Source organism: Scyliorhinus torazame, chromosome 10 (genome assembly GCF_047496885.1).
Source record: "Scyliorhinus torazame isolate Kashiwa2021f chromosome 10, sScyTor2.1, whole genome shotgun sequence".
Lineage (NCBI taxonomy): Eukaryota > Metazoa > Chordata > Chondrichthyes > Carcharhiniformes > Scyliorhinidae > Scyliorhinus > Scyliorhinus torazame.
Genome location: NC_092716.1, coordinates 228,816,035 through 228,841,255, shown reverse-complemented (window position 1 = coordinate 228,841,255; position 25,221 = coordinate 228,816,035). Strand labels below are relative to the sequence as shown.

Below are 25,221 nucleotides of genomic sequence, written 5' to 3'. Positions count from 1 at the left end.
AAGTAGGACAGTCGGGGTGGGGGTTGTGGTCAAGACTGGCCAGAGAGCAGTGGAGTCTAAAATGGGTACAGTGAGGTCCATTTTCTACACCATCATCTGCAGAAAGCATTAACTTTGTTCATTACATTTACAGTATTGCTGAAGTTAAGCTTTCACACAAATTCAATGCATTACTTCATTACTTTCTTTTCAGGATTTTTTATTCCTGGATTTCCAAAGCTCCAACGGTTCCAGGCACACCATGATCAGATTTTAAGCAAGCTCATACCAAAGCTGAAGAAGCATATGGTAAGGAGCTCTATTTTCTTTAGACTTTAACATGGCCTGTGCCATTTTATTGTTTTATTGTGTTTGTTATTCTTTGACTGTTGATTTGATATATTCTTCAGGCATTGCCAAAATATTTAGGACCTGACAACTTGCTGCCTTACCTGTCCACTGTCATCGTAAGTCTAGCAGGATTGAAGTGCCAGAAATTTAGCTGGCACCTAGGTATATTGGGATCTAGCCTTCCCTATCAATTTCCCTATTGCTTTGTTTGGGGAGAATATTTACCCACCCTACACTACGTCACCAGCATCAAGGAGGACCTAATCTGTCAGATTCAGGTACAATATAATTGAGTGATTAACAAATTGAAATTGACAATTCTTTGCACATATGCTGCCTAAAGAACTGGACTTAAATATGGAAGTCAGGAGATTTGTGACCTTGAGCACCCCACCCACACCCAAATCGATACACTTATCCACATTAAAATCAGAACGGGTGACTTTTTCAAAAGTGAGCTATTATACACCATATTAAGTTTTCCTTTACATTTTAAAATAGAGCAGTATGCAGAAGAGCTAGCCCATCCATTACCAACAGTGTTCAATCTTCACCAAATTCCCGGCTTGGATCACTGTCATTAATATCAGTAACTCTCCCACCTAGAAGACCCAGAATTAGGAACATAGAATTAAGTTCTAAGGCTCTGTCAAAGATCTTCTCCAGCTCTCTGGCTACACCCGACCAACAGGATTGAATCTAAACACAGGGCAATGCACAGTGTGTATAATCACACTCAACTATCAGGCACTTAAGGCACATCGGGGATATAGCCAGAGCAAACCTTCGTCTCAGACGAGGTGTGATATGTAAGAGGCGCAGTATCTCAAATTGAGTTTCCTTCATTTTATTGCAAACAGAAATTTTATTAGCGTAATACAATATACTACCCATGTTTCCTCATCAGTGTTAGTTGCAAGTCTTTTTCCCAAGACTGCAGGGTACCCAATGTACTAACGCAGGATCAAGAACGCTGGCTATCATAAAACTTGCTGATTAACTGTTTAGGCTCCACAGAATTAAGGATTTTTTTCACTGGGGAAATAGAGGAATCCGGAAGTAAGGTTGTCTTATTAAGGATAAAGTCTCTAAGTTATAAATACTTTGAAAAGAATTGTCTCGGGATTGTTGGCATTGCTGCTCAAAGGATGACATAGAGGCATCTCTGAACATGTTTCCAAGTCTACAAATGCATTTATCACTCCATGTATCAAATCCATGGCTCGTAAGATCCGGCGGGAAGTCTGGGCTGCCCTGGATGGGAGAGAGAGTGAAAGTCAGTTTAGATCTTCTTTCTAATTGGCGGACCAATCTCCACACTTTAAGACTTAATAATAATAGGATTGTCACATTTAGCAGTATCAGCCTTAGTGTCTTCATAAAATAACAAGACCAGCAGAGGGCAAGCCGACTGGTCAGCTTCAATGTCAAGTCAAATGGAGGCAGGGTCCTTCCTAACCCAGTCCCTTATGAACCTAAGGTGAGAAGCCTTATGATTTTGTCACAAGTAGGCTTCAAATGAAGTTACTGTGAAAAGCCCCATTCACCACATTCCGGCACCTGTTCGGGGAGGCTGTTACGGGAATCGAACCATGCTGCTGGCTGCCTTGGTCTGCTTTCAAAGCCAGCGATTTAGCCCTGTGCTAAACATCCCCTGCTGATACAGCCTAACGTTCAGGATGCTCAGCCCCCTTAGCCCCAGGAGTTGGAACTTAGTAAACTTAAAGTCAGGCTTCTTCATATTGCAGATAAACAAACTGATCATTTCATTAATTTCCTTTAAAAATCTAACTGACAGCAATATTGGCAACATCTGCAGGGTGTATAACAATCTAGACAAGATAAAGGCTCTATGGCCAGTGGAAATAACAAGGAGGGGACAGCCCTGCTGATTTCCTCTCTGGAGCCCACAATTCTCGGACCTAAAACCATTCGTGAGCATCGCTGCCACAGGCCTATGGTATGTTACCTGAATCTATTTAACATAGTCTTCACCCAGCCCAAATCTCACCAGATGGTTCCACTCAACCCGATTAGAGGCTTTCTTTGCATCCAATGAGATGACCTGTCCGTTCAGGGCCCATTTCTGAAAGGGCTGAATCATGTTCAAAAATCTCCTAACATTACTGAAGAACCCTTAATAAACCCAGTCTGATCTTCCTGAACAATCGTTAGAAGAGCACCCTCCAGCCGTTTCGCCAGTACCTAAGACACAATTTCAAGTCAATGTTCAAAAGCGAGATTGGCCTGTAAGACTCCCGTTCTTCCAGATCTTTACCTGTCTTCAAAATCAGGGCGATGTTAGCCTCCCAAACTGTTGGTGGTAACAGCCCTGCCTCAAAAGTGAGACAGACCCACCAATGATTCCGTCAGCAGATCCTTGAACTCCCTGTAAAACTCACAAACCAAAACCATTTGGCCCAGGGCCTTGCCCAGTTGAAGCTCCCTCATAGACGCAGCCACCTCGTACTGAGAATTAGGAGCATTAAGGGCTAAGTGGTGGTCCTCCAAAGCCACAGGGAGTTCAAGGGAAGAGAAAAAATATTCCATATCTGCCATCACATCACCAGACTGATCTGATCTTCATAACACAGCATAGAAATCCCTAAAAACCCCATCAATCTCCTTTGTCTTCATTAGTCTCCCACCATCCGAGCATTGCAGAGGGGGTGGCCCTGGAGTCTGCCTTTCTCTTAGTCAGACAGGCAAAGTACTTATTCAGCTTATTCCCAAACACGCACATTCTGCCTTGCAAATTTTAAGCCTATATCAGCCTGCTGCATCAAGAAGGAATCCAGGGCCACCCTTGCTTCACTAACCTCCTTCAACTGTTGTTTGCTAGGGGCCCTCCCATACCTCTCCTCAGCATCAGGCAAACAGACGCTGGCTCTCCAGAATTCTACGCCTTTGGTTGGCCATGTAAAAAATAACCAGCCCCCTAGCACAGGCCTTACAAGTCTCCAATAGAGTGGAGGGAGTGACGGCAGATATAGAGGGCGCAATTTACTGACCGCACTACCGGCCACATCCCATCAGAATTGGGACGGGACACAACCAGTAGATTCCACAGTGGGCGGAATCCAGACTTGCATAGTTAAGTGAGCTTAACTGCTCATTAACAATGCGGATGCCAGATCTAACCGGCCTCCAAGAACTGCCGTCTTTGAAAAGGAAACCCCTGCCGGACACTGTTTAACACTGGTCCCACGCAAACGGGGACCAGGCGGAACAACACTTGGGGGAGTGTGGGGGTGTCTCCCAGGCGATTGGATGCCCCTGGGTGGTTGGTATCTGGGCAGAGTGGCACCATGGCACTGCTGATGCCACCAAGCACCATGGCACTGCCAGCCTGGCACCCTGACAGCTCAGGTGACACATCTAGCTAGCAGGGGCACGCCAGAGTTCCAGGTTGGCTGTGCCCATGTGGCATTTTGCCCATGCTAGGGATCGGGCCCAGGAGTGCTCTGCCTGTATGAGGTTAGGTGCAGGAGATTGGATTGGATTTGTTTATTGTCACATGTACCGAGGTACAGTGAAAAGTATTTTTCTGTGAGCAGCTCAACAGATCATTAAGTACATGAAGATAAAAGAAAATACATAATAGGGCAACACAAGGTACACAATGTACATTGGACAGCACGGTAGCACAGTGATTAGCACAATTGCTTCACAACTCCATGGTCCTGGGTTCGATTCTCGGCTTGGGTCACTGTCTGTGCGGAGTCTGCACTTCCTCCCCGTGTGTGCATGGGTTTCCTCCGGGTGCTCTGGTTTCCTCCCACAGTCCTTGGTGTGCAGGTTAGGTGGACTGGCCATGCTAAATTGCCCTTAGTGTCCAAAATTGCCCTTAGTATTGGGTGGGTGATGCGCAATCAATTACTCTCGAGACAAGGTGAGTCATAACTAATAGGCTTTAATCAGCTAGAACTGTTCCCAGCAGCTTCGATACAGAAAGTGAAGGCTGCTGGGATGGCATCGGTTCTTATACCCCGCCTCTCAGGGCGGAGCTATGTACGTTAGCTAATGGTAGACTCCTGGGTCTGGCCAATGGTCATCCACCTCTCAGGTACCGCAATATCTGGTATTACCCCCCTGTTAAAAAGGAATCCGGCGGGGTGATGGCCAGCATAAATGTCGCCTTTTGCATGGTAGGACCAGGTATTGAGGTACCGTGATGTCGAGGGTAATAGAAAAGTGTTCATGATGCAGCAATCAGTCGATCGGGTGGCCTGGTCGTCCTTCTTGAGCGTCTGAGCTTCGGCGGTGATCCTGATGGGGGCCCCGGCGGTTGCGACTCCGGGAACGTGGTGTCGTCCTCCCAGGCAGCTTCGTCACCCCTAGGCGGCGCTGTTGGGGCGAAAAGTGGGCAGGGGGAGGGGCGCCTGCAGGGGGCGCCGGTGCTTGTCCGGGCCTGGGTAGGGGCGGCAGCAGTACTGACCCTCCGGTCAGGTGCTGCGGGGAGAGTGGGGGTGGGGGCGATGGTGCGGGTGCGCGCGGGGCTCCGGCGGGCGCCAGGTCCCGAAGGGAGACCGTGTCTTGGCGGCCGTCAGGGAACGCTACATAGGCGTACTGGGGGTTGGCATGCAGCAGGTGGACCCTTTCGACCAACGGGTCCGACTTGTGCGCCCTCACATGTCTCCGAAGCAGGATGGGTCCGGGTGTCGCTAGCCAGATTGGGAGCGAGGTCCCGGAACGTTCATGAGGTGTCTGATTTGTGGTAGTACAGAGCAGCGACCGGATGGAGTGGAGGGCGACCGGGAGGACTTCCTGCCAGCGGGCGACTGGGAGATTCCTGGACCGTAGGGTCAGCAGGACAGTCTTCCAGACCGTTCCGTTCTCCCTCTCAACCTGCCCGTTTCCCCGGGGGTTGTAACTGGTCGTCCTGCTGGAGGCGATGCCTTTGCTGAGCAGGAATTGACGCAGTTCGTCGCTCATAACGGTGGACCCCCTATCACTGTGGATGTATGCGGGGAAACCGAACAGTGTAAAGATCCCCTGGAGGGCCTTGATGACGGTGGTTGTGGTCATGTCTGGGCAGGGGATGGCGAATGGGAACCGGGAGTACTCGTCAATCACGTTCAGGAAGTACGTGTTGCGGTCGGTGGAGGGGAGGGGGCCCTTGAAATCCATGCAGAGGCGTTCAAAGGGACGGGAAGCCTTTATCAGGTGCACCCTCTCTGGCCGGTAGAAGTGCGGTTTGCACTCCGCGCAGAATTGGCAGTCCCTGGTGACGGTCCTGACCGCCTCGATGGAGTAGGGCAGGTTGCGGGTCTTGATAAAGTGGAAGAAGCGAGTGACCCCCGGGCGGCAGAGGTCCTCCTGGAGGGCTCGGAGGCGGTCCACTTGTGCGGTGGCACAAATGCCGCGGGACAGGGCATCAGGAGGCCCATTCAGCTTCCCGGGACGGTACAAGATCTCGTAATTGTAGGTGGAGAGTTCTATCCTCCACCGCAAGATCTTGTCGTTCTTAATCTTGCCCCGCTGTGCATTATCGAACATGAAAGCAACCGACCGTTGGTCCGTGAGGAGAGTGAACCTCCTGCCGGCCACGTAATGCCTCCAGTGTCGCACAGCTTCTACTATGGCCTGGGCCTCCTTTTCGACCGAGGAGTGGCGGATTTCGGAAGCATGGAGGTTGCAGGAGAAGAAAGCTACGGGCCGGCCCACTTGGTTGAGGGTGGCCGCCAGAGCCACGTCGGACGCATCGCTCTCGACCTGGAAGGGGAGGGACTCGTCGATGGCGCGCATCGTGGCTCTTGCAATGTCTGCTTTGATGCGGCAGAAGGCCTGGCGGGCCTCCGTCGACAGGGGGAAGGTGTGGACTGGATTAGTGGTCGAGTCTTGTCTGCGTAATTGGGGACCCATTGTGCTGAAGAAGCCGAGGCAGCGCTTTAGGGCCTTGGGACAGTGAGGGAGGGGGAACTCCGTGAGGGAGTGCATGCGTTCGGGGTCGGCGCCTATGACTCCACTTCGCACTACGTAGCCTAGAATGGCTAGACGGTCGGTGCTAAACACGCATTTATCCTTATTGTAGGTCAGATTAAGGATATATGCGGTCTGGAGACATTTTCGGAGGTTGGTGTCGTGGTCCTGCTGGTCATGGCCGCAGATGGGTGACGTTATCGAGATACGGGAACGTTGCGCGTAAGCCGTACCGGTCAACCATTCGGTCCATCTCACGCTGGAAGACCGAGACCCCATTCATGACACCGAAGGGAACCCTTAAAAAGTGATAGAGCCGCCCATCTGCTTCGAAGGCAGTGTACTGGTGGTCACCATTACGGAGGGGTAGCTGGTGGTAAGCAGACTTAAGATCCACCGTGGAGAAAACCTTGTATTGCGTAATCCTGTTTACCAGGTCGGCTATACGGGGGAGAGGGGACGCATCCAGCTCCGTAAACCTGTTGATGGTCTGGCTGTAGTTGATGACCACCCTATGTTTCTCCCCGGTCTTTACCACCACTACCTGAGCCCTCCAGGGGCTGTTGCTCGCCTCAATAACCCGTTCCCTCAGCAGCCTTTGGACCTCCGACCTGATAAAGGCCCGGTCCTGGGCACTGTACCGTCTGCTCCTGGTGGCGACGGGTTTGCAATCCGGGGTGAGGTTCGCAAACAGGGAAGGCGGGTTGACCCTAAGGGTCGCGAGGCCGCAGACAGTAAGGGGGGGATAGGGCCACCAAATTTAAAGGTCAGGCTTTGCAGATGGCACTGGAAATCCAGCCCAAGGAGGGTGGCTGCGCAGAGGTGCGGCAGAACGTACAGACGGAAATTGCGGAATTCCCTGCCTTGGACAGTGAGGTTCGCTAGGCAGAACCCCTTGATCTCCACCCAGAGGCCAGGGAGATCCTTTGGTTTACGGGATGGGTGACAGAGAGCAGCGCCTTACCGTGTCAGGGTGAACAAAGCTATCCGTGCTCCCAGAGTCAGTCAAGCACGACGCCGCGTGGCCGTTGATGGCGATCGTTGTAGTAGCTTTCGCTAGCGTCAGGGGCCGACTCTGGTCCAGAGTCACCGAGGCCAGCTGCAGTAAAGGAGAGTCCTGGTCGGGCAGCGTGTAGTCGGCTGTGCTGGGGGCCTGAGGCCCCATCCACAATGGCGTCAGCCATGGGTCGCACATGGAGTCTGGGGAAGTAGAAGATGGCGGCGGCGAGGGACAAAATGGTGGCGCCCACCCGTCCAGCGTGGTGGCCGGGGGGCAAAATGGCCGCCCTCGTGGATCGCACGCGGCCTGGGGATAGGAGGGCGGCGGTGGGCTTTGGACGGCCGGGACCTGAACGAAAGGCTGCCGATAGTCGCTGGAGACTGCGGCCACGGCGCGTCCGATGGGCAAAAGCCAGCGCGTTTTTATACGCAACGTCCATAGACACCATCTGGGCCCGTGCCTCAGTAAGTCCCAGTGTGTCCATTTCTAGGTGCCTTCGGCGGATATCGGGAGAAGTCATACCTGCCACGAAAGCATCCCTAATCAAAAGTTCTGTGTGCTCATTCCCTAAACTGGCGGGCATCCACAGTTCCGGCCCAGCACTAGCAGTGCCCGAGAGAAGTCTTCCAGTGTTTCTTCAGGGCTTTGCCTTCTAGTTGCCAGCAGATGACGGGCGTAGACCTGGTTCACAGGTCGGATATAATGTCCTTCTAGCAGCTCGATAGCTGCAGCATAATTCTCCGCCTCCTCGATCAGAGGGTAGATCGCAGGGCTGACCCGTGAGCGTAGAAGGTGCATTTTCTGCCTTTCCGTGGGGGTGTCGGCGGCCGTGTCGACGAAGCTCTTAAAACACGCCAGCCAATGCTTGAAGATAGCAGCGGAGTTGTACGCGTGGGGGCTGAGCTGAAGGCACTCCGGTTTGATACGGAGATCCATCTTTCACTGAAGTAATAGCTGATTAAATTGTTGCGCAATCAATTACTCTCGAGACAAGGTGAGTCATAACTAATAGGCTTTAATCAGCTAGAACTGTTCCCAGCAGCTTCTGTACAGAAAGTGAAGGCTGCTGGTGCGGCATCGGTTCTTATACCCAGCCTCTCCGGGCGGAGCTATGTACGTTAGCCAATGGTAGACTCCTGGGTCTGGCCAATGGTCATCCACCTCTCAGGTACTTCAATACCTGGTATTACCACAGTGGGGTTACTGGGTTATGGGTGTAGGGTGGAGGTGTGGGCTTGGGTAGGGTGCTCTTTCCAAGAGCTGGTGCAGACTCGATGGGCCGAATGGCCTCCTTCTGCACTGTAAATTCCATGATAAGCACCGGTCAGTTAATGTGGTCAGTCCATAAGAGAGTCATTTAGGAGTCTGGTAACAGCGGGGAAGAAGCTGTTTTTGAGTCTGTTTGTGTGTGTTCTCAGACTTCTGTACCTCCTACCTGATGGAAGAAGTTGGAAGAATGAGTAAGCCGGGTGGGAGGGCTCTTTGATTATGCTGCCCAGGCAGTGGGAGGTGTAGATGGAGTCAATGGATGGGAGGCAGGTTCGTGGACTGGGCTGTGTTCACGACTCTCTGAAGTTCCTTGCGGTCCTGGGCCGAGCAGCTGCCATACCAGGCTGTGATGCGGCCAGATTGGATGCTTTCTATGGTGCATCTGTAAAAGTTGGTAAGTGTTAATGTGGACATGCCAAATTTCCTTAGTTTCCTGAGGAAGTATAGGCGCTGTTGTGCTTTCTTGGTGGTAGCGTCGACGTGGGTGGACCAGGACAGATTTTTGGTGATGTGTACCCCTAGGAATTTGAAACTGCTAACCATCTCCACCTCGGCCCTGTTGATGCTGGCAGGGGCGTGTACAACAGTACTTTGCTTCCTGAAGTCAATGACCAGCTCTTTAGTTTTACAGGCATTGAGGGAGAGATTGTTGTCGCTGCACCACTCAACTTTATGAACCCAGCCATATCATTTATCCAGGCTGGGGGGCTTCGCCTCCTTCCACATTAGCAAGATCCTTCGCCGGGCTACTAGGGACGCAAAGGCCAGAATGCCGGCCTCTTTCGCCTCCTGCACTCCCGGTTCGTCCACTACTCCAAATATTGCTAGCCCCCAGCTTGGCTTGACTCGGACTTTCACCACCTGAGATATTGCTCCCGCCACTCCTCTCCAGAACCCCTCCAGTGCCGGGCATGACCAAAACATATGGACATGGTTCGCCGGGCTCCCTGAGCACCTTCCACATCTGTCATCTACCCCAAAGAACCTACTCAACCTCGCCCCCGTCAAGTGCGCTCTGTGGACCACCTTAAATTGTATCAGGCTGAGCCTGGCACACAAGGAGGAGGAATTAACCCTACCTAGGGCATCAGCCCACAGACCTTCCTCGATCTCCTCCCCCAGCTACTCCTCCCATTTACCCTTCAACTCTTCTACCAGCGCTTCCCCCTCTTCTTTCAACTCCTGGTGTATTTCCGACACCTTGCCCTCCCCGACCCATACACCCAAGATCACCCTGTCTTGAATTTCTTGTGCCGGGAGCAACGGGAATTCCCTGACCTGTCGCCTCACAAAAGCCCTCACCTGCATATATCTAAAAGCATTTCCCGGGGGTAACTCGAATGTCTCCTCCAGTGCCCCTAGGCTCGCAAATGTCCCGTCGATGAACAGGTCCCCCATTCTTCCAATCCCCGCCCGATGCCAGCTCTGGAACCCCCCGTCCATCTTCCCTGGGACAAACCGGTGGTTACCCCTGATCGGGGACCACACCGATGCTCCCATTGCACCCCGGTGCCGTCTCCACTGGCCCCAGATTCTTAGCGTTGCCGCCACCACCGGGCTCGTGGTATACTTTGTCGGCGAGACGGCAGCGGTGCCGTCACCAACGCCCCCAGGCTCGTTCCTTTACAGGACGCCGTCTCCATCCTCTTCCATGCCGCCCCCTCTCCCCCCATAACCCACTTGCGGATCATCGCCACATTTGCTGCCCAGTAGTAGCTCCCCAGGTTTGGCAACGCCAACCCTCCTTGGTCCCTAGTGCATTCCAGGAACCCTCTCCTTACTCTCGGGGTCTTGTGTGTTCGCCCACACAAACCCCATAATACTCCTGCCTACTCTCTTAAAAAAGACCTTAGTGATCACGATGGGAAGGCACTGAAACACAAACAGAAACCTCGGAAGGACCACCATTTTGACCGACTGCACTCTACCCGCCAGCGAGAGCGGTAACATGTCCCATCTTTTGAAATCCTCCTCCATTTGCTCCACCAACCTCATCAGATTCAGTTTATGTCGGGTCCCCCAACTCCTGGCTATCTGGATCCCCAGATACCGAAAGCTCCCCTCCGCCCTCCTCAGCGGTAGGTCCCCTATCCCTCTTTCTTGCTCCCCCGCCTGTAATACAAAGAGCTCACTCTTCCCTACATTGAGCTTATAGCCCAAAAACTCCCCAAACTCCCTTAGAGTCTGCATGACCACCACCTTCCTCTCCATTGGATCCGCCACATACAGCAACAGGTCATCCGCATATAGCGACACCCGATGCTCTTCTCCCCCTCGGACCACCCCCCTCCATTTATTAGACTCCCTCAATGACATGGCCAATGGTTCGATCGCCAATGCGAACAACAGGGGGGACAGGGGGCACCCCTGCCTCGTCCCTCGGTACAGTCGAAAATACTCCGACCTCCACCGGTTCGTCACTACACTCGCCATCGGGGCTCTGTAAAGGAGCTTAACCCAATTGATAAACCCTACCCCGAACCCAAACCTACGCAGCCACCTCCCGGAGGTACTCCCACTCTACTCGGTCAAAGGCCTCCTCCGCGTCCATAGCTGCCACTATCTCCGGCACTCCCTCCTCCGATGGCATCATTATCACGTTTAAGAGCAGCATGGTAGCATTGTGGATAGCACAATTGCTTCACAGCTCCAGGGTCCCAGGTTCGATTCCGGCTTGGGTCACTGTCTGTGCGGAGTCTGCACATCCTCCCCGTGTGTGCGTGGGTTTCCTCCGGGTGCTCCGGTTTCCTCCCACAGTCCAAAGATGTGCAGGTTAGGTGGATTGGCCATGGTAAATTGCCGGTAGTGTTCAAAATTGCCCTTGGTGTTGGGTGGGGTTACTGGGTTATGGGATAGGGTGGAGGTGTGGACCTTGGGTAGGGTGCTCTTTCCAAGAGCCGGTGTAGACTCGATGGGCCGAATGGCCTCCTTCTGCACTGTAAATTCTATGATTCTTTCTTAGCCTGACCTGGTCCGCCACCTTCAGGTGTGTCTCTTGGAGCATGGCCACGTCCGCCTTCAGTCCCTTTAAGTGCGCGAACACTCGAGCCCTCTTCACCGGCCCATTCAGGCCCCTCACGTTCCACATAATCAGCCGGATTGGAGGGGCTCTCACCACGCCCCGCCGACTAGCCATCTCCTTTTCTGGGCCAGTCCCGTGTCCACGCCTCCCTCACCCTCCAGTCCCCCAGAGGGGGGACCCCCGTCCCGACCACATCTTCTGTGTCCCATTCCCTTTCGGCCAGTGCAGCAGCAACCCTTCTCCCCCCCCCCTTTCCCCTCTTCCTCCCCCCCCCCCCCCGCTAGACCCCTGTCTAGCTTTTTGACTATATTATTTTGTTGTTAGATCGCGCCCAGAGTTTACTGAGTAGAGAAACTAAAACTCCTTAAAATATGTGATAAAAGGTGTATCCTTAAGTAATAATAATAATAATTGCTTATTGTCACAAATAGGCTTCAATGAAGTTACTGTGAAAAGCCCCGAGTCGCCACATTTCAGCGTCTGTTCGGGGAGGCTGGTACGGGAATTGAACCCGCGCTGCTGGTCTTGTTTTGCATTACAAGCCAGCTGTTTAGCCCACTGTGCAAAACCAGCCCCTCAGTAGGCAGGCATCAAATCGCCATGTCCTAGACCAGGGGGGGAGTGAGTCCTCAAGCAAAAATTCCAGGAAAAAGGGAGCAGATTGGAAATTACAATAATACCTATGGAGCAAGAGGAGACTAAATGTAGGATCGTAGTAGGCACAAGAAAACAATCAATTCTAGTGTGACACTGATGGGGGTAGGGAAAAGGTTAAATCTCTATCCCGCGGATGCAAAGTCCTCCACACATCCAATCACATGCTTGTGTTCCAGCCTGAGAGGCGGGGGGGGGGGTCCTTGTTACCGGCTTGTCCATGAAGGAATGACAATTGAAGTCACAAGCTACAAACAGATTAGCCGAGGCCAATTTCTCAAGGTCGATAAAAGCTGAATGATAAACTCCAGAGAGTAATTCAGTGGGTCATAAACATTCATGATTTAGGCAGATTCCCCATGTACCAGCCCCCTAGCTATCACATTCCTGCCACCCTTATACTTAACATGGTTCTCTACCTTCAAGGGGACATTCATGTTGATCAGGATTGCCACACCGCTCGTACTTGTTGGAAAAGAGGCAAAAAAGACCCGACCCACCCATTCCTGCATCAATTTTAAATTCTCCCTGTCATCCAAATGAGCCTCCTGTAACAAAGCTGCACCACTTTCTCATTAACAAAATAAATCTTTTTCCTTTTGATAAGATGATGAATTCTCCGTACATTTCATGAGCAAAGTTTAAAATTAGTTACTGCCGTTGCATACACAGCCAGGAAAAGGATTTTGCGCCTAATTTGTCCGGGCGTCATAATATTCCTTCCACTTCTCAATTTATACCAGAGGCATCAAAATGTCCCCAACATGTTCCTTTCACAGATATAAGACCTGTCTGTACCGATGAAGAATTAAGTCAACATCATAGAGATCCCAATATACTAATGATACAGAAAAATCGTGACCACAGTAGTTCTAGAGGGACATTCCTCAGCCAAAGTGAGGGCCCGCAGGACTGACCCTACGGCCATACATGCCATTACCAACAGTATACAACCTCCTCAACAATTAGGAGAAGAAGAGAGCAAAAAAGGGAATGGGAGGTAAATGCCCCTCCTGGATTTTAAGCCCTCCCACGAAGTACAGTATCCACCACCCACCCTTCGGTAATAGAGCCATTCGATTCTGCCATAATTAAGACACGGATAATAAGAAAAGACGGTGGGCGGGATTCTCCGCCGGCGTGATTCTCCGTTATGCCGGCGCCCGGGGGTTTCCCAACAATGGGAAACCCCATTGTCTGGCCGGCGTAACGGAGAATCACATCGGCCGGTCGGGGCAGAAATGTGGCGGTGAATAACTAGCATGCAGCACAGCTACCATGTATAAAGATAATAAGAGTTCTCAAAACACTCAAGGACAGGAATAAGCCATTCATTACAATGCTCAATTGTTAACGTCTCCCTTTAAGCAGGATATATGAAATAAAATCAGACAAACAGCACAATAATAGGCAGAAAGTCTGGATTAGATGTTTTGAGGTTCCCGAGGTGCAGATCATCAGTTCAATTCCTTGCCCTTCAAAGACTTAACGAAGGCCAATGGTGTAGTCAGATTATCAAAAAACTCAACAGTCGTAGGATATCTCTTACAGAGTCGCAGGATAATGCATAACATAATTCACCCCAGCTGCCTTAAGTTGTCTTCAAACTTCATCGAAGCCTCGATGCTTCAGCTGCGTCGTCACTGAAAAGTCCTGGAAAAAGGAAATCTTCACTCCCTCATGGAGCCAGGCCCCACCATGCCTCACCATCTCCAGGACCTTCTGGCAATTTTTTTAATTGTGGAAGCGAATGTTTGTATGCCTGGGACGTTGATTGTCCCTTGACCGCAAAGACAGGATACAGTGCACCCTTTCCAATTTGAAATGCTCATCTAGCCCAAGAAAACGTGGCACCCAGTTCTCAAAGAACTTAACCTTACCCTTCACTCCCTCAGGCAGACCAATGACTCGGATATTTTTTCTCCAAACTTGGTTCTCCAAAATTTTCAATATTTCTGACATAAGACATGGCCAGCTTTCCAAGGATTGAATATGAGCTTCAGCTGAAGAAGCAACATTTTCAGCTTTCAGGACTCTTTCCTCCATTTCATCAAGCCTTTTATTGGTATTTTGCAACTCGGTCTCATGAGCACTTAAGTCTTTTGTCAGCACACCGAGTCTCTGATCAATCACTCAATGTTGGCAGTCATCATTTTCAACGCCTTCGGGAGTACCTCCAAAAGCGGCATGTCAAGAGACCGCTCAAGAATCAAGTTCTTGAGCACCATCTTCCCCCTCAAAAGACCACCGTTGGATTCCTAACTACCCCTCTGTCATAATATACACCAGTATATCATGGTGCAGACACACACTGATGGACACACTGGGACCAATCAACACACACAACACCGCAGCCAATCACCAGTTAGAGCACATGCACTATAAAGACAGGGGGCATCAGAGGTCCCGCTCATTCAAGCTGCAGCTAGCTAGTAGGACAGAGCTCACAGCCTGCAGCACAGACATTCACCATGTGCTGAGTGCATCGACTGGTTAGGACAAGGCAAAGGTCTTTAGTTAAAGCTAGTATCGTGTTAGCCCACAGTCAGAGTATGTTAAACAGTTAATGATTCAATAAAATAGTGTTGCACTATTTCAAGTGTTGGTGACTTGTATGTGTTCCACGGATCCAGAGCGCCCAACACAACATGATACCAGGAGTTGAGGGATATTTGCACTTCTTAGACCTACCTGCAAGTGATCTGTCTTCCGCCAGCATTCCGTCATCCTGCAACATGGACAACATCAGTCCGCCGCCTCCGCATCGCCGGCAACCTAGGGGCCAACTGGAAGATATTCAAAAAGCGCTTTCAGCTCTTCCTTGAGACCACAGACAGGGAGGACGCCTCGGATACCTGAAGATTGCTCTCCTCCTCTCCACGGCCGGAGACCATGCCATCCACATTTTCAATTCTCTCACCTTTGTGGATGATGAACATAAAACAAAGTTCAAGACGGTCCTCATCAAGTTTGACACTCACTGCAGCGTAGAGGTGAATGAAAGTTTCAAGCGCTACGTGTTCCAACAGCGTTTGCAGGGTAAGGATGAACCTTTCCAATCCTTTCTCACGCACCTCCGCATCCTTGCGCAGTCTTGCAGCTCCGGGCCCACCTCCGACTCCATGATACGCGACCAGATCGTTTTCGGTGTTCAGTCGGACCCCCGACGACAGCAGCTCCTCAAAGTAAAGCAGTTCACCCTAGCGACCGCCATTGAGACCTGTTCCTTACACGAAAACGCCACGAGTCGGTATTCTCACATCCAAGCGGCTGAAACAGCGCGGCAAGGTCCCCACGAGGCAGAACGGGTCCAAGTGATTTAGCAACTCCAGGGCCTCAGCCTGGATGACGGCGGCCATTTTGCGCGCTTTTCGCAGACTCCCGCGTTGTGTGCACCAAACGAGGGGACAGCGATGTCGGAGAACGTAATGCGCAGGCGCGCACCACCCACGACTGCACCGCGCATGCGCGGTGGTGCAGCGAACGTGCTGACTCTACGACATTCGGCGACTGTGGTTCCGCCCATTTAAAACGGCAATGCCCTGCCAAATCTCGACAATGCCTACGATGTGGCAGACTTGGCCACTATGCTGCCTTCTGCCGAGCAGCTCAGCCTGCCAATTCATATTGCTTCAGCCAAACTCGCAGGAATGTCCGGGCAATTCAACCCACGGTCGCCGAGTCCGATGCGGACCTCCCACACAGCAGTGACACCGAGGACCCCAAGGCGCCTTTTTGAGTCGGTGTCGTGACAAAAAACAGGCTGTCCCCGAAGCAAAGACACCAGCCGCTGTCGGTATACAGCATTGATCCAGACGATGAGTGGTGTGCCACCCTGACGGTCAACCAGAATTCGTCGCCCACCTCAGAGACTTAATTTGTGGACTTCTGGACTTTCTGATTTGTTCTGTTCTTCCGTTTAATCGTTTACATGGTTTGTATATAGTGTTCATCTCGTTATTCTTGTGACATACTGTTTTTCTGCACCAGGCACCTTCCCATGTAAATAGCTTAGTTCTCATGTACATAGTCCTGTAAATATTTTGCACACCCGTAGTCAGGGACATTCTCACCATACACTATTCATTGCCACACAGGTACATTTTTTTAATAAAAGGGGGATGTCATAATATACACCAGTATATCATGGTGCAGACACACACTGATGGACACACTGGGACCAATCAACACACACAACACCGCAGCCAATCACCAGTTAGAGCACACGCACTATAAAGACAGGGGGCATAAGAGGTCCTGCTCATTCGAGCTGCAGCTAGCTAGGAGGACAAGAGCTCACAGCCTGCAGCACAGACATTCACCATGTGCTGAGTGCATCGACTGGTTAGGACAAGGCAAAGGTCTTTAGTTAAAGCTAGTATCATGTTAACCCACAGTCAGAGAATGTTAAACAGTTAATGATTCAATAAAATAGTGTTGCACTATTTCAAGTGTTGGTGACCTGTATGTGTACCACGGATCCAGAACACCCAAAACATCACCCTCTTTCTCCTGTGAGAGGGAATCCCCTTGTGTTCTGAAAGTGGAAACTACCCTTCCCCACCCACCGTGATCAGAGCGCTACATCTCCCCCTCCAGTCCTCCAGCCTGTCTATCCGGTCCTGGGGGAAGTGGGACCAGTACAAACCGGACGATCTGCACCTGGGCAGGACTGGAACCGATGTCCTAGGGGGGGTGTTTGCTAGAGCCGTTGGGGAGGGTTCAGACTAATGTGGCAGTGGATGGGAACCAATGCAGGAAGTCGGAAGGTAGTAAAACAGGGACAGAAATAAAAGGCAGTAAGGGGGAAAGTGTAAACTAATGCAGCAGGGGCATGGGAACCTGGATTGTAGTTTTAGGGTAAGGGAGAATGAGAGTACAGAGGTCAGGAGCTCAGATTTGACGTCGCAGGAGGGGGCCAGTGTTCAGGTAGGTGGTTTGAAGTGTGTCTACTTCAATGCCAGGAGTATACGAAATAAGGTAGGGGAACTGGCAGCATGGGTTGGTACCTGGGACTTCGATGTTGTGGCCATTTCGGAGACATGGATAGAGCAGGGACAGGAATGGATGTTGCAGGTTCCGGGGTTTAGGTGTTTTAGTAAGCTCAGAGAAGGAGGCAAAAGAGGGGGAGGTGTGGCGCTGCTAGTCAAGAGCAGTATTACGGTGGCGGAGAGGATGCTAGATGGGGACTCATCTTCCGAGGTAGTATGGGCTGAGGTTAGAAACATGAAAGGAGAGGTCACACTGTTGGGAGTCTTCTATAGGCCTCCAAATAGTTCTAGGGATGTAGAGGAACGGATGGCGAGGATGATCCTGGATAAGAGCGAAAGTAACAGGGTAGTTATTATGGGAGACTTTAACTTTCCAAATATTGACTGGAAAAGATATAGTTCAAGTACATTAGATGGGTCATTTTTTGTACAGTGTGTGCAGGAGGGTTTCCTGCCACAGTTTGTTGACAGGCCAACAAGAGGCGAGGCCACATTGAATTTGGTTTTGGGTAATGAACCAGGCCAGGTGTTGGATTTGAAGGTAGGTGAGCACTTTGGGGACAGTGACCACAATTCGGTGACGTTTACGTTAAGGATGGAAAGGGATAAGTATACATCGCAGGGCAAGAGTTATAGCTGGGGGAAAGGAAATTATGATGCCATTAGACGTGACTTGGGGGGGATAAGGTGGAGAAGTAGGCTGCAAGTGTTGGACACACTGGATAAGTGGAGCTTGTTCAAGGATCAGCTACTGCGTGTTCTTGATAAGTATGTACCGGTCAGGCAGGGAGGAAGGTGCCGAGCGAGGGAACCGTGGTTTACCAAACAAGTGGAATCTCTTGTTAAGAGGAAGAAGGAGGCCTATGTGAAGATGAGGTGTGAAGTTTCAGTTGGGGCGATGGATAGTTACAAGGTAGCGAGGAAGGATCTAAAGAGAGAGCTAAGACGAGCAAGGAGGGGACATAAGAAGTATTTGGCAGGAAGGATCAAGGAAAACCCAAAAGCTTTCTATAGATATGTCAGGAATAAGCGAATGACTAGGGAAAGAGTAGGACCAGTCAAGGACAAGGATGGGAAGTTGTGTGTAGAGTCTGAAGGGATAGGCGAGATACTAAATGAATATTTTTCGTCAGTATTCACTCAGGAAAAAGATAATGTTGTGGAGGAGAATGCTGAGCTCCAGGTAAATAGATTAGATGGCATTGAGGTACGTAGGGAAGAGGTGTTGGCAATTCTGGACAGGCTGAAAATAGATAAGTCCCCGGGACCTGATGGGATTTATCCTAGGATTCTCTGGGAGGCCAGGGAAGAGATTGCTGGACCATTGGCTTTGATTTTTATGTCATCATTGGATACAGGAATAGTGCCAGAGGACTGGAGGATAGCAAATGTGGTCCCTTTGTTCAAAAAGGGGAGCAGAGACAACCCCGGCAAGTATAGACCGGTGAGCCTCACGTCTGTAGTGGGTAAAGTCTTGGAGGGGATTATAAGAGACAAGATTTATAATCATCTAGATAGGAATAATATGATCAGGGATAGTCAGCATGGCTTTGTGAAGGGTAGGTCATGCCTCACAAACCTTATCGAGTTCTTTGAGAAGGTGACTGAACAGGTTGACGAGGGTAGAGCAGTTGATGTGGTGTATATGGATTTCAGCAAAGCGTTTGATAAGGTTCCCCACGGTAGGCTATTGCAGAAAATACGGAGGCTGGGGATTGAGGGTGATTTAGAGATGTGGATCAGAAATTGGCTAGCTGAAAGAAGACAGAGGGTGGTGGTTGATGGGAAATGTTCAGAATGGAGTTCTGTCACAAGTGGAGTACCACAAGGATCTGTTCTGGGGCAGTTGCTGTTTGTCATTTTTATCAATGACCTAGAGGAAGGCGCAGAAGGGTGGGTGAGTAAATTTGCAGACGATACTAAAGTCGGTGGTGTTGTCGATAGTGTGGAAGGAAGTAGCAGGTTACAGAGGGATATAGATAAGCTGCAGTGCTGGGCTGAGAGGTGGCAAATGGAGTTTAATGTAGAGAAGTGTGAGGTGATTCACTTTGGAAGGAAAAACAGGAATGTGGAATATTTGGCTAATGGAAAAGTTCTTGGAAGTGTGGATGAGCAGAGGGATCTAGGTGTCCATGTACATAGATCCCTGAAAGTTGCCACCCAGGTTGATAGGGTGGTGAAGAAGGCCTATGGAGTGTTCCTCAACTGATTCACCGTAAAGTCTTTGCTCCCAGTCTACCTTAGCTAGCTCTTCTCTCATCCCATTGTAATCTCCCTTGTTTAAGCACAAAACACTAGTGTTTGATTTTACCTTCTCACCCTCCATCTGTATTTTAAATTCCACCATATTGTGATTGCTCCTTCCAAAAGGATCCCTAACTATGAAATCATTAATCAATCCTGTCTCATTACACAGGACCAGATCTAGGACCGCTTGTTACCTCATAGGTTCCATTACATACTGTTCTAGGAAACTATCACGGATACATTCTATAAACTCCTCCTCGAGGCTGCCTTGACCGACCTGGTTAAACCAATTGACATGTAGATTAAAATCCCCCATTTCTACATGTATCAGTTATTTCTTTATTTATTGCCTGCCCCACCATAATGTTACTATTTGGTGGCCTATAGACTACTCCTATCAGTGACTTTTTCGCCTTACTATTCCTTGAATCTGACCTGCTCTTGTAGCCACAGTATTTATATGGCTGATTCAATTCAGTTTCTGGTCAATGGTAATCCCCAGGATGTTGATAGTGGGGGATTCAGCGATGATCATACCATTAAATGTCATGGGGAGATGGTTAGATTGTCTCTTTTTGAAGATGGTCATTGCCTAGCACTGTGTGGCACAAATGTTATTTGCCACTTCTCAGGTCAAGCCTGAATGTTGTCCATACCCCGAAGCATATGGACACGGATTGCTTCCATATCTGAGTGGCGAATGGTACCGAACATAGTGCAATTATTAGCGCACAGCCCTACTTCTGATCTTATGTTGTAGGGAAGATCATTGATGAAGCAGCTGGAAATGGTTTGGTCTAGCTAGCATACAACCCTGAGGAACTCCTGCAGTGTTTTGTATGCAATTTATATTTTATTATTTTTATATTTGGAGTGTTAGATAAGTAGAAGGCTGCCAACTGTACTTCACTAAACTGTAGAGTGCTGGTGTGTAAAGGATAGGCTGTAAACATATATATGAAAGTATTTGGTTGCTATTCTGAAATTTGATAAGACAGGAGAAATCATAGGCCAGCTGGAAGGGCTAGAGTAAAAATAGACTGTTGGTTTGATTCTTTGGATATTTCATATTGCCAAGTGAATGACATTCAGGCATTTATATTTGTCTCAGAGGATCAGAAGAGCTGTGTGACTTCTTGAACCCCCTTAGATAAATGTAGATGATATTGCAATGTTAAAGCAATTTTTTTTTAAATCTTGAGATATGGGCAAGACTGAAAGGGGTCCAGTGAGGGTCTTCAGTCCTAATAGTATGGGACTAGAGTTGCATGTAGTCTAGATCAAGTACAAGTGACGGGTTCCCTTCCCTAAAGTGCATTAGTGAACCTGTTTAGTTTTTACAACAATCTGACAACTTTCATGGTTATTTATAGCCCATAACTAATCTAATTTTATTGCATTCAATTTTGCAATTTGCATGACCATATTGAATTTACAAGGCGAGAAATACATTTGCAGAGTTTTGTTTCTAGCGGCAAATCATTGAAGAACACTGCATAAGCCATGCATGTCGCAGCCTCCAGCATTGTTCATGGGTATTTGAGGTGCCTAGTGCCGCACTGTGGGAGAATTTCTTCTCCTGACACCCAATAATCTCATGGTTACTAGTCGAATACCGTAATTACAATTAATGTTTTGATGTTCTCTTGTAAGTTAATTTGTTTTATATTTGTGCATTCTAGTGCTTACTTAATTCAAATTCAAATTCAACCTTTTGAAAAAGAAAAATCACACATGAATTCAAATTGTTTAAAAGTAATGGGTGTGATTCAACGGAAAAACTTCAAAGTCCAGTTTTGGGCGAGTTTGGTGAGGTGTTTTGCGACAGCTGCGTTGGCGAGATCGCGACCCGTATTCAACGGCACTTAGTGCCAAAAATGAGCCCCCACGAGATTCTCGACATTACTTTCCCCCTAGCCATCTGATTCACCCGACTCATGCCTCAGCAGCTCGCCACTAACAAGGGGGAGTTCCTTTTAAGCACTCCCTCACAACTCACTCCCACTCAACACACAAACATGGCAGCGCGCAGACCTGCTCCTCATTTTGGGGGTGGCAACCTTACAAGGCTTCTCGAAGCTGTGGATGAGCGGCACGGCATTCTGTTGCCCCCAAGGAGGGTGAGAGGACCAGCAGCAGGGTCAGCAATGCCACCTGGGAGGAAGTGGCAGCGGCTGTCAGTATCAGCAGCATGACGAGGGTGCTGCCAGTGTAGTTAGAAGACAAACGACCTCCAACAAGTTGCAAGGGTGAATTAACTCCTTTCATGCCACCCCACAAGTTCCCAAACCCTCTCCCCCCCGCAATCCGCAGGCTGACACCTCCCATCCTCCCCACACCCGATCTTTGTGCTAGTTTCTTAGAAGCCCCTGACACCCACCAGCACAACCCTTCATGTCCACTGGTTACAAACCCCCCTGACCCATCAAGCATTCAGCTCACAATGCCCTTTCTTTGTCCCCGCAGGAGAAGATAATAAACGGGAAAGGGGGGGGGGGGCGGAGTCCCAGAGATTCGAGGCCACCGGATGCAGAAGACAGCAGGCTGCCTCCACCTCTGATGTACATTCTGGGGGCACACCTAGATGTAGCAGCAAACCACGGATGACCAAGAAGCACGAGGAGCTCTGAGTGGACACTGGCGAGGTCACTATCTGTAGCTCGGGGGAATGGAAGTCTGACTTAAGTAAAATGTTCACTATGAAAACATGTCACACCTCCTAAATGTTAAGCCTCTGTCACAGTGGGCCTGCCCACACCACCCCTCTCCCTGCCCCCTCTTGCCCTCTTCTCCCTCTACCTCCAGGACATAGTGGTCCGAAATCAAAAGCCCCTGATGGACATCCCGTTCAGTGGATGCATGTAAGCACGCTGTCTGCAGAAAGACAGGAATGAGACTTTAATAGAAACTGAGGAGCACCAGAGCTTTCATCACAACAAGTTAGCATCACTCTCCTGCCTTGTATGGTCACCCACTGACAATGCCAACACAGACCATCACCCCACAGTGATATTGCACAGACCGTTGGAGGGGAGAAACAGGGTGATTGGGGAGGGGGAGTGTGATAGGGGGGCAATGAACGGGGTGCGTGAGGGTGGAATGGATGGGGGTAGGGAAAGGGGGAGGAGGGAGGAAAAAGGGGATTGGCGGAGAGGGAGGAAGAGGGGAGGAGGGATGGAAATGGGGGAGCCGAGATTGGGGGGTGGGTGGGAAATGGGGGTGGAGAGAGGGAAATTGGGGGGGGGGGGGTAAAATGGTGGGAGGGGATGGGGTATTGGCGGAGGGAGGGAATGGGGGGGGGGGGTTTGAACTGATGGACACATTCTCGTCCTATGGAGATGATGAGTGCCTCCCTGGTCCTCCTGGCATGCCAGACCCTTGCTCCTGCAGGTCTTCCATCTTCCGGCTCTTCCTCGGGCTTGTCCTCCAGCCCTCCCTTAGACGAGGTTGCAGGTCCCTCTGCCTCCTGCTGCGCCTCCTCTTCCAGCATATCGCCCTACTGCTGTGCCAGATTGTGAAGGGCACAGCAGGCCAACACACAGCGGAAGACCCTCAGGGGAGGGGGTTGGGGGGGGGGGGTTATACTGCAAGGCACCGCCAGAGTGGTCAGGGTATTGGAACCGCATTTTCAACGACAGCACGGGTGGCAATGTGGCCCTCATTATAATGGATCGCGGCCTCAGTACCAAGCCTCTGCACCCGCATCATCAGCCATGTCCTCAGCGGGTATCTATCGTCCCGCTCGAGCCATCCCATCATCCTGGGATGGTCCTCGAAGACACCGGGGATCTCCGAGTGCCCCAGGATGGAGCTGTCATGTATGCTTCTAAGGTAGCAGGTACACACGTGCATGATCCTGAGGCAGTGGGAGCATACGATCTGAACATTCAGGGAGTAGAACCCCTTCCTGATAATATAGGTCACTCCCTGTTGCCCTGGTGCTCGCAGGGCGCCATGCATGCCATCGATCGCTGCCTGTAAATGGGACATCCTGGCGAACGCAGGAAATCCTGCAGCCCGTGCATCTTGGTGATCTACCTGGAAGGTGGTATGGTTGGATGCCCAGGTATAAAGAGCATCCGTACCTCCTGGATACACATGTGGGTGGATGATTGTGATATGCCATACAGGTCGCTGCTCAAGCCCTGGAATGACCCAGTGGTATAAAGGTTCAGGGCTTCAGTGACCGTCACAGCAACCAGAAACGGATGTACTTCTGCTCCATGGGTTGCCATGACCACGAGGGCATGGCACGGTGCCGCACTGTCTCTCAGCCGAGACACAGCCTTCTGCAGCACATGGTGTTCATTAGCACATTGAATGACGAACAACGCCTGTACTCCTTGGACCATCACTGGCTTCCCCTTCTGGTTTCTCCTCAGCCTGATAGATGGTCTTCAGGCTGCACGGCAGCCCCCTGCACATGTGGTGCTACCTCCAGCCTATGTTGGCATTGCTGCCGTCTCCGGCATCTGCCCGCTTCAGCTGCCACAAGCACCATGAGGGCAGCCTCCGCAGGATCTTCTCCAGCAAACGTTGTTTTAACTGGAAGGAATTGGAGAAGAAGTGTGACCGACAATTAGTTAAGGCTTCCACCCGTGGACCCTCAAATCCTCCACACCTCCCCCACCCTTACCATGACTGTCCCGGCTGCTCTCAGAGTACCATCCAGGAAGCCAGTCGTGCTGGCAAACCTTGCTCTGTACACACCCCCTGCCACATCAGCAGCCTCTAGACCTCATACCATGCTCAGCTGCCTTCTACTCATCCACATACTTACCCTTTGGTCGCGAGAAGATTCACAGTGGTGAAGGAATGCTCTTGAATGATTATTTGCAGCGGCAAATATGGTACTGACCCTCCTAGAGTTCAGGCACACTGCTCAGGCATCAAAGGTTGTTGGACAAGCAATGTACTAATTATCTTCTGAGACCCCTTGAGGAGGCACATGAGAGTTGCGAATATTTCGTTTATTAAACGGTCAACAGTAACAAATATTTGAAAATCAACGATTATGCATATCAGACTAGCCAATAAACCAACAAGGAAATGTCATCGTTCCATATTGGTACCAATACAAGGCTATATCAGCTCATTTTCACAAAAAAAACCACCCCTCGCAGGTTCCTCAGAAACATACAATAAGCCTGAGAATGTGTTATCATGGCCAGGCCTTGGTCGTAGAAATGATCTGTCCATCAATGCGTTACTTGTTCACGTATCAGTGCCATTCTCCGTCCAGGAGCCGCAGCTGTGCAGGCCCTCTCACACAGCCCAATCTCATCGGAACCAAATTCTGGCATCCACACATTCCATTGACGCTCAGAATGCAGTTCAACATCCTTGACTTCCAGCGTGTTTAACCTTCTGTGACGTGCCAGCTAAATGCAGCATTCATCACTCCAGCAACAAAAGCATCAGCAATCTGCGAAAGCATTTCTTCAACAGTGTCATCAGGTGGCTCATTCGGATCAGTGTCGCACAACAGGTCCCACAGCGTCTTTTTCCTTCAAACCGGATTGCCTTCTGGACTTGTACATTCTCCTAAGCCTGGTGTTCCCAGGACACAGGTATTTTAGAAAATATTGTCCTTCTTTCCGGAAGAAAAGGAAGGAAACAGCAAGAGGAGCCTCCAGGCATTTGCAGCCACCAGCTGGAACCAGCAACAAACACAACCTGCAGCTGCAAAGTGCTCTTACAACTAACAAGGCTAATTCCTCATTTGAAATAGCCTTCTGCTGCGATGCTAGAGGCTGTTCACAGTCAAAGGGAATGAAACTGAACTT

General features: G+C 50.2%; 1 protein-coding gene across 3 annotated transcripts in view; it reads left to right on the top strand.

Annotated features, from left to right (window-relative positions):
- Positions 1–25,221, top strand: part of LOC140384641 (uncharacterized) — a 508,791-nt gene that overhangs the window by 329,607 nt on the left and 153,963 nt on the right. For all 3 annotated transcript variants that reach the window (XM_072466529.1, XM_072466530.1, XM_072466528.1), the window contains one exon: positions 194–288. In XM_072466529.1, coding sequence (XP_072322630.1) covers positions 194–288 — 95 coding nt within the window. The remainder of the gene's footprint in view (positions 1–193; positions 289–25,221) is intronic.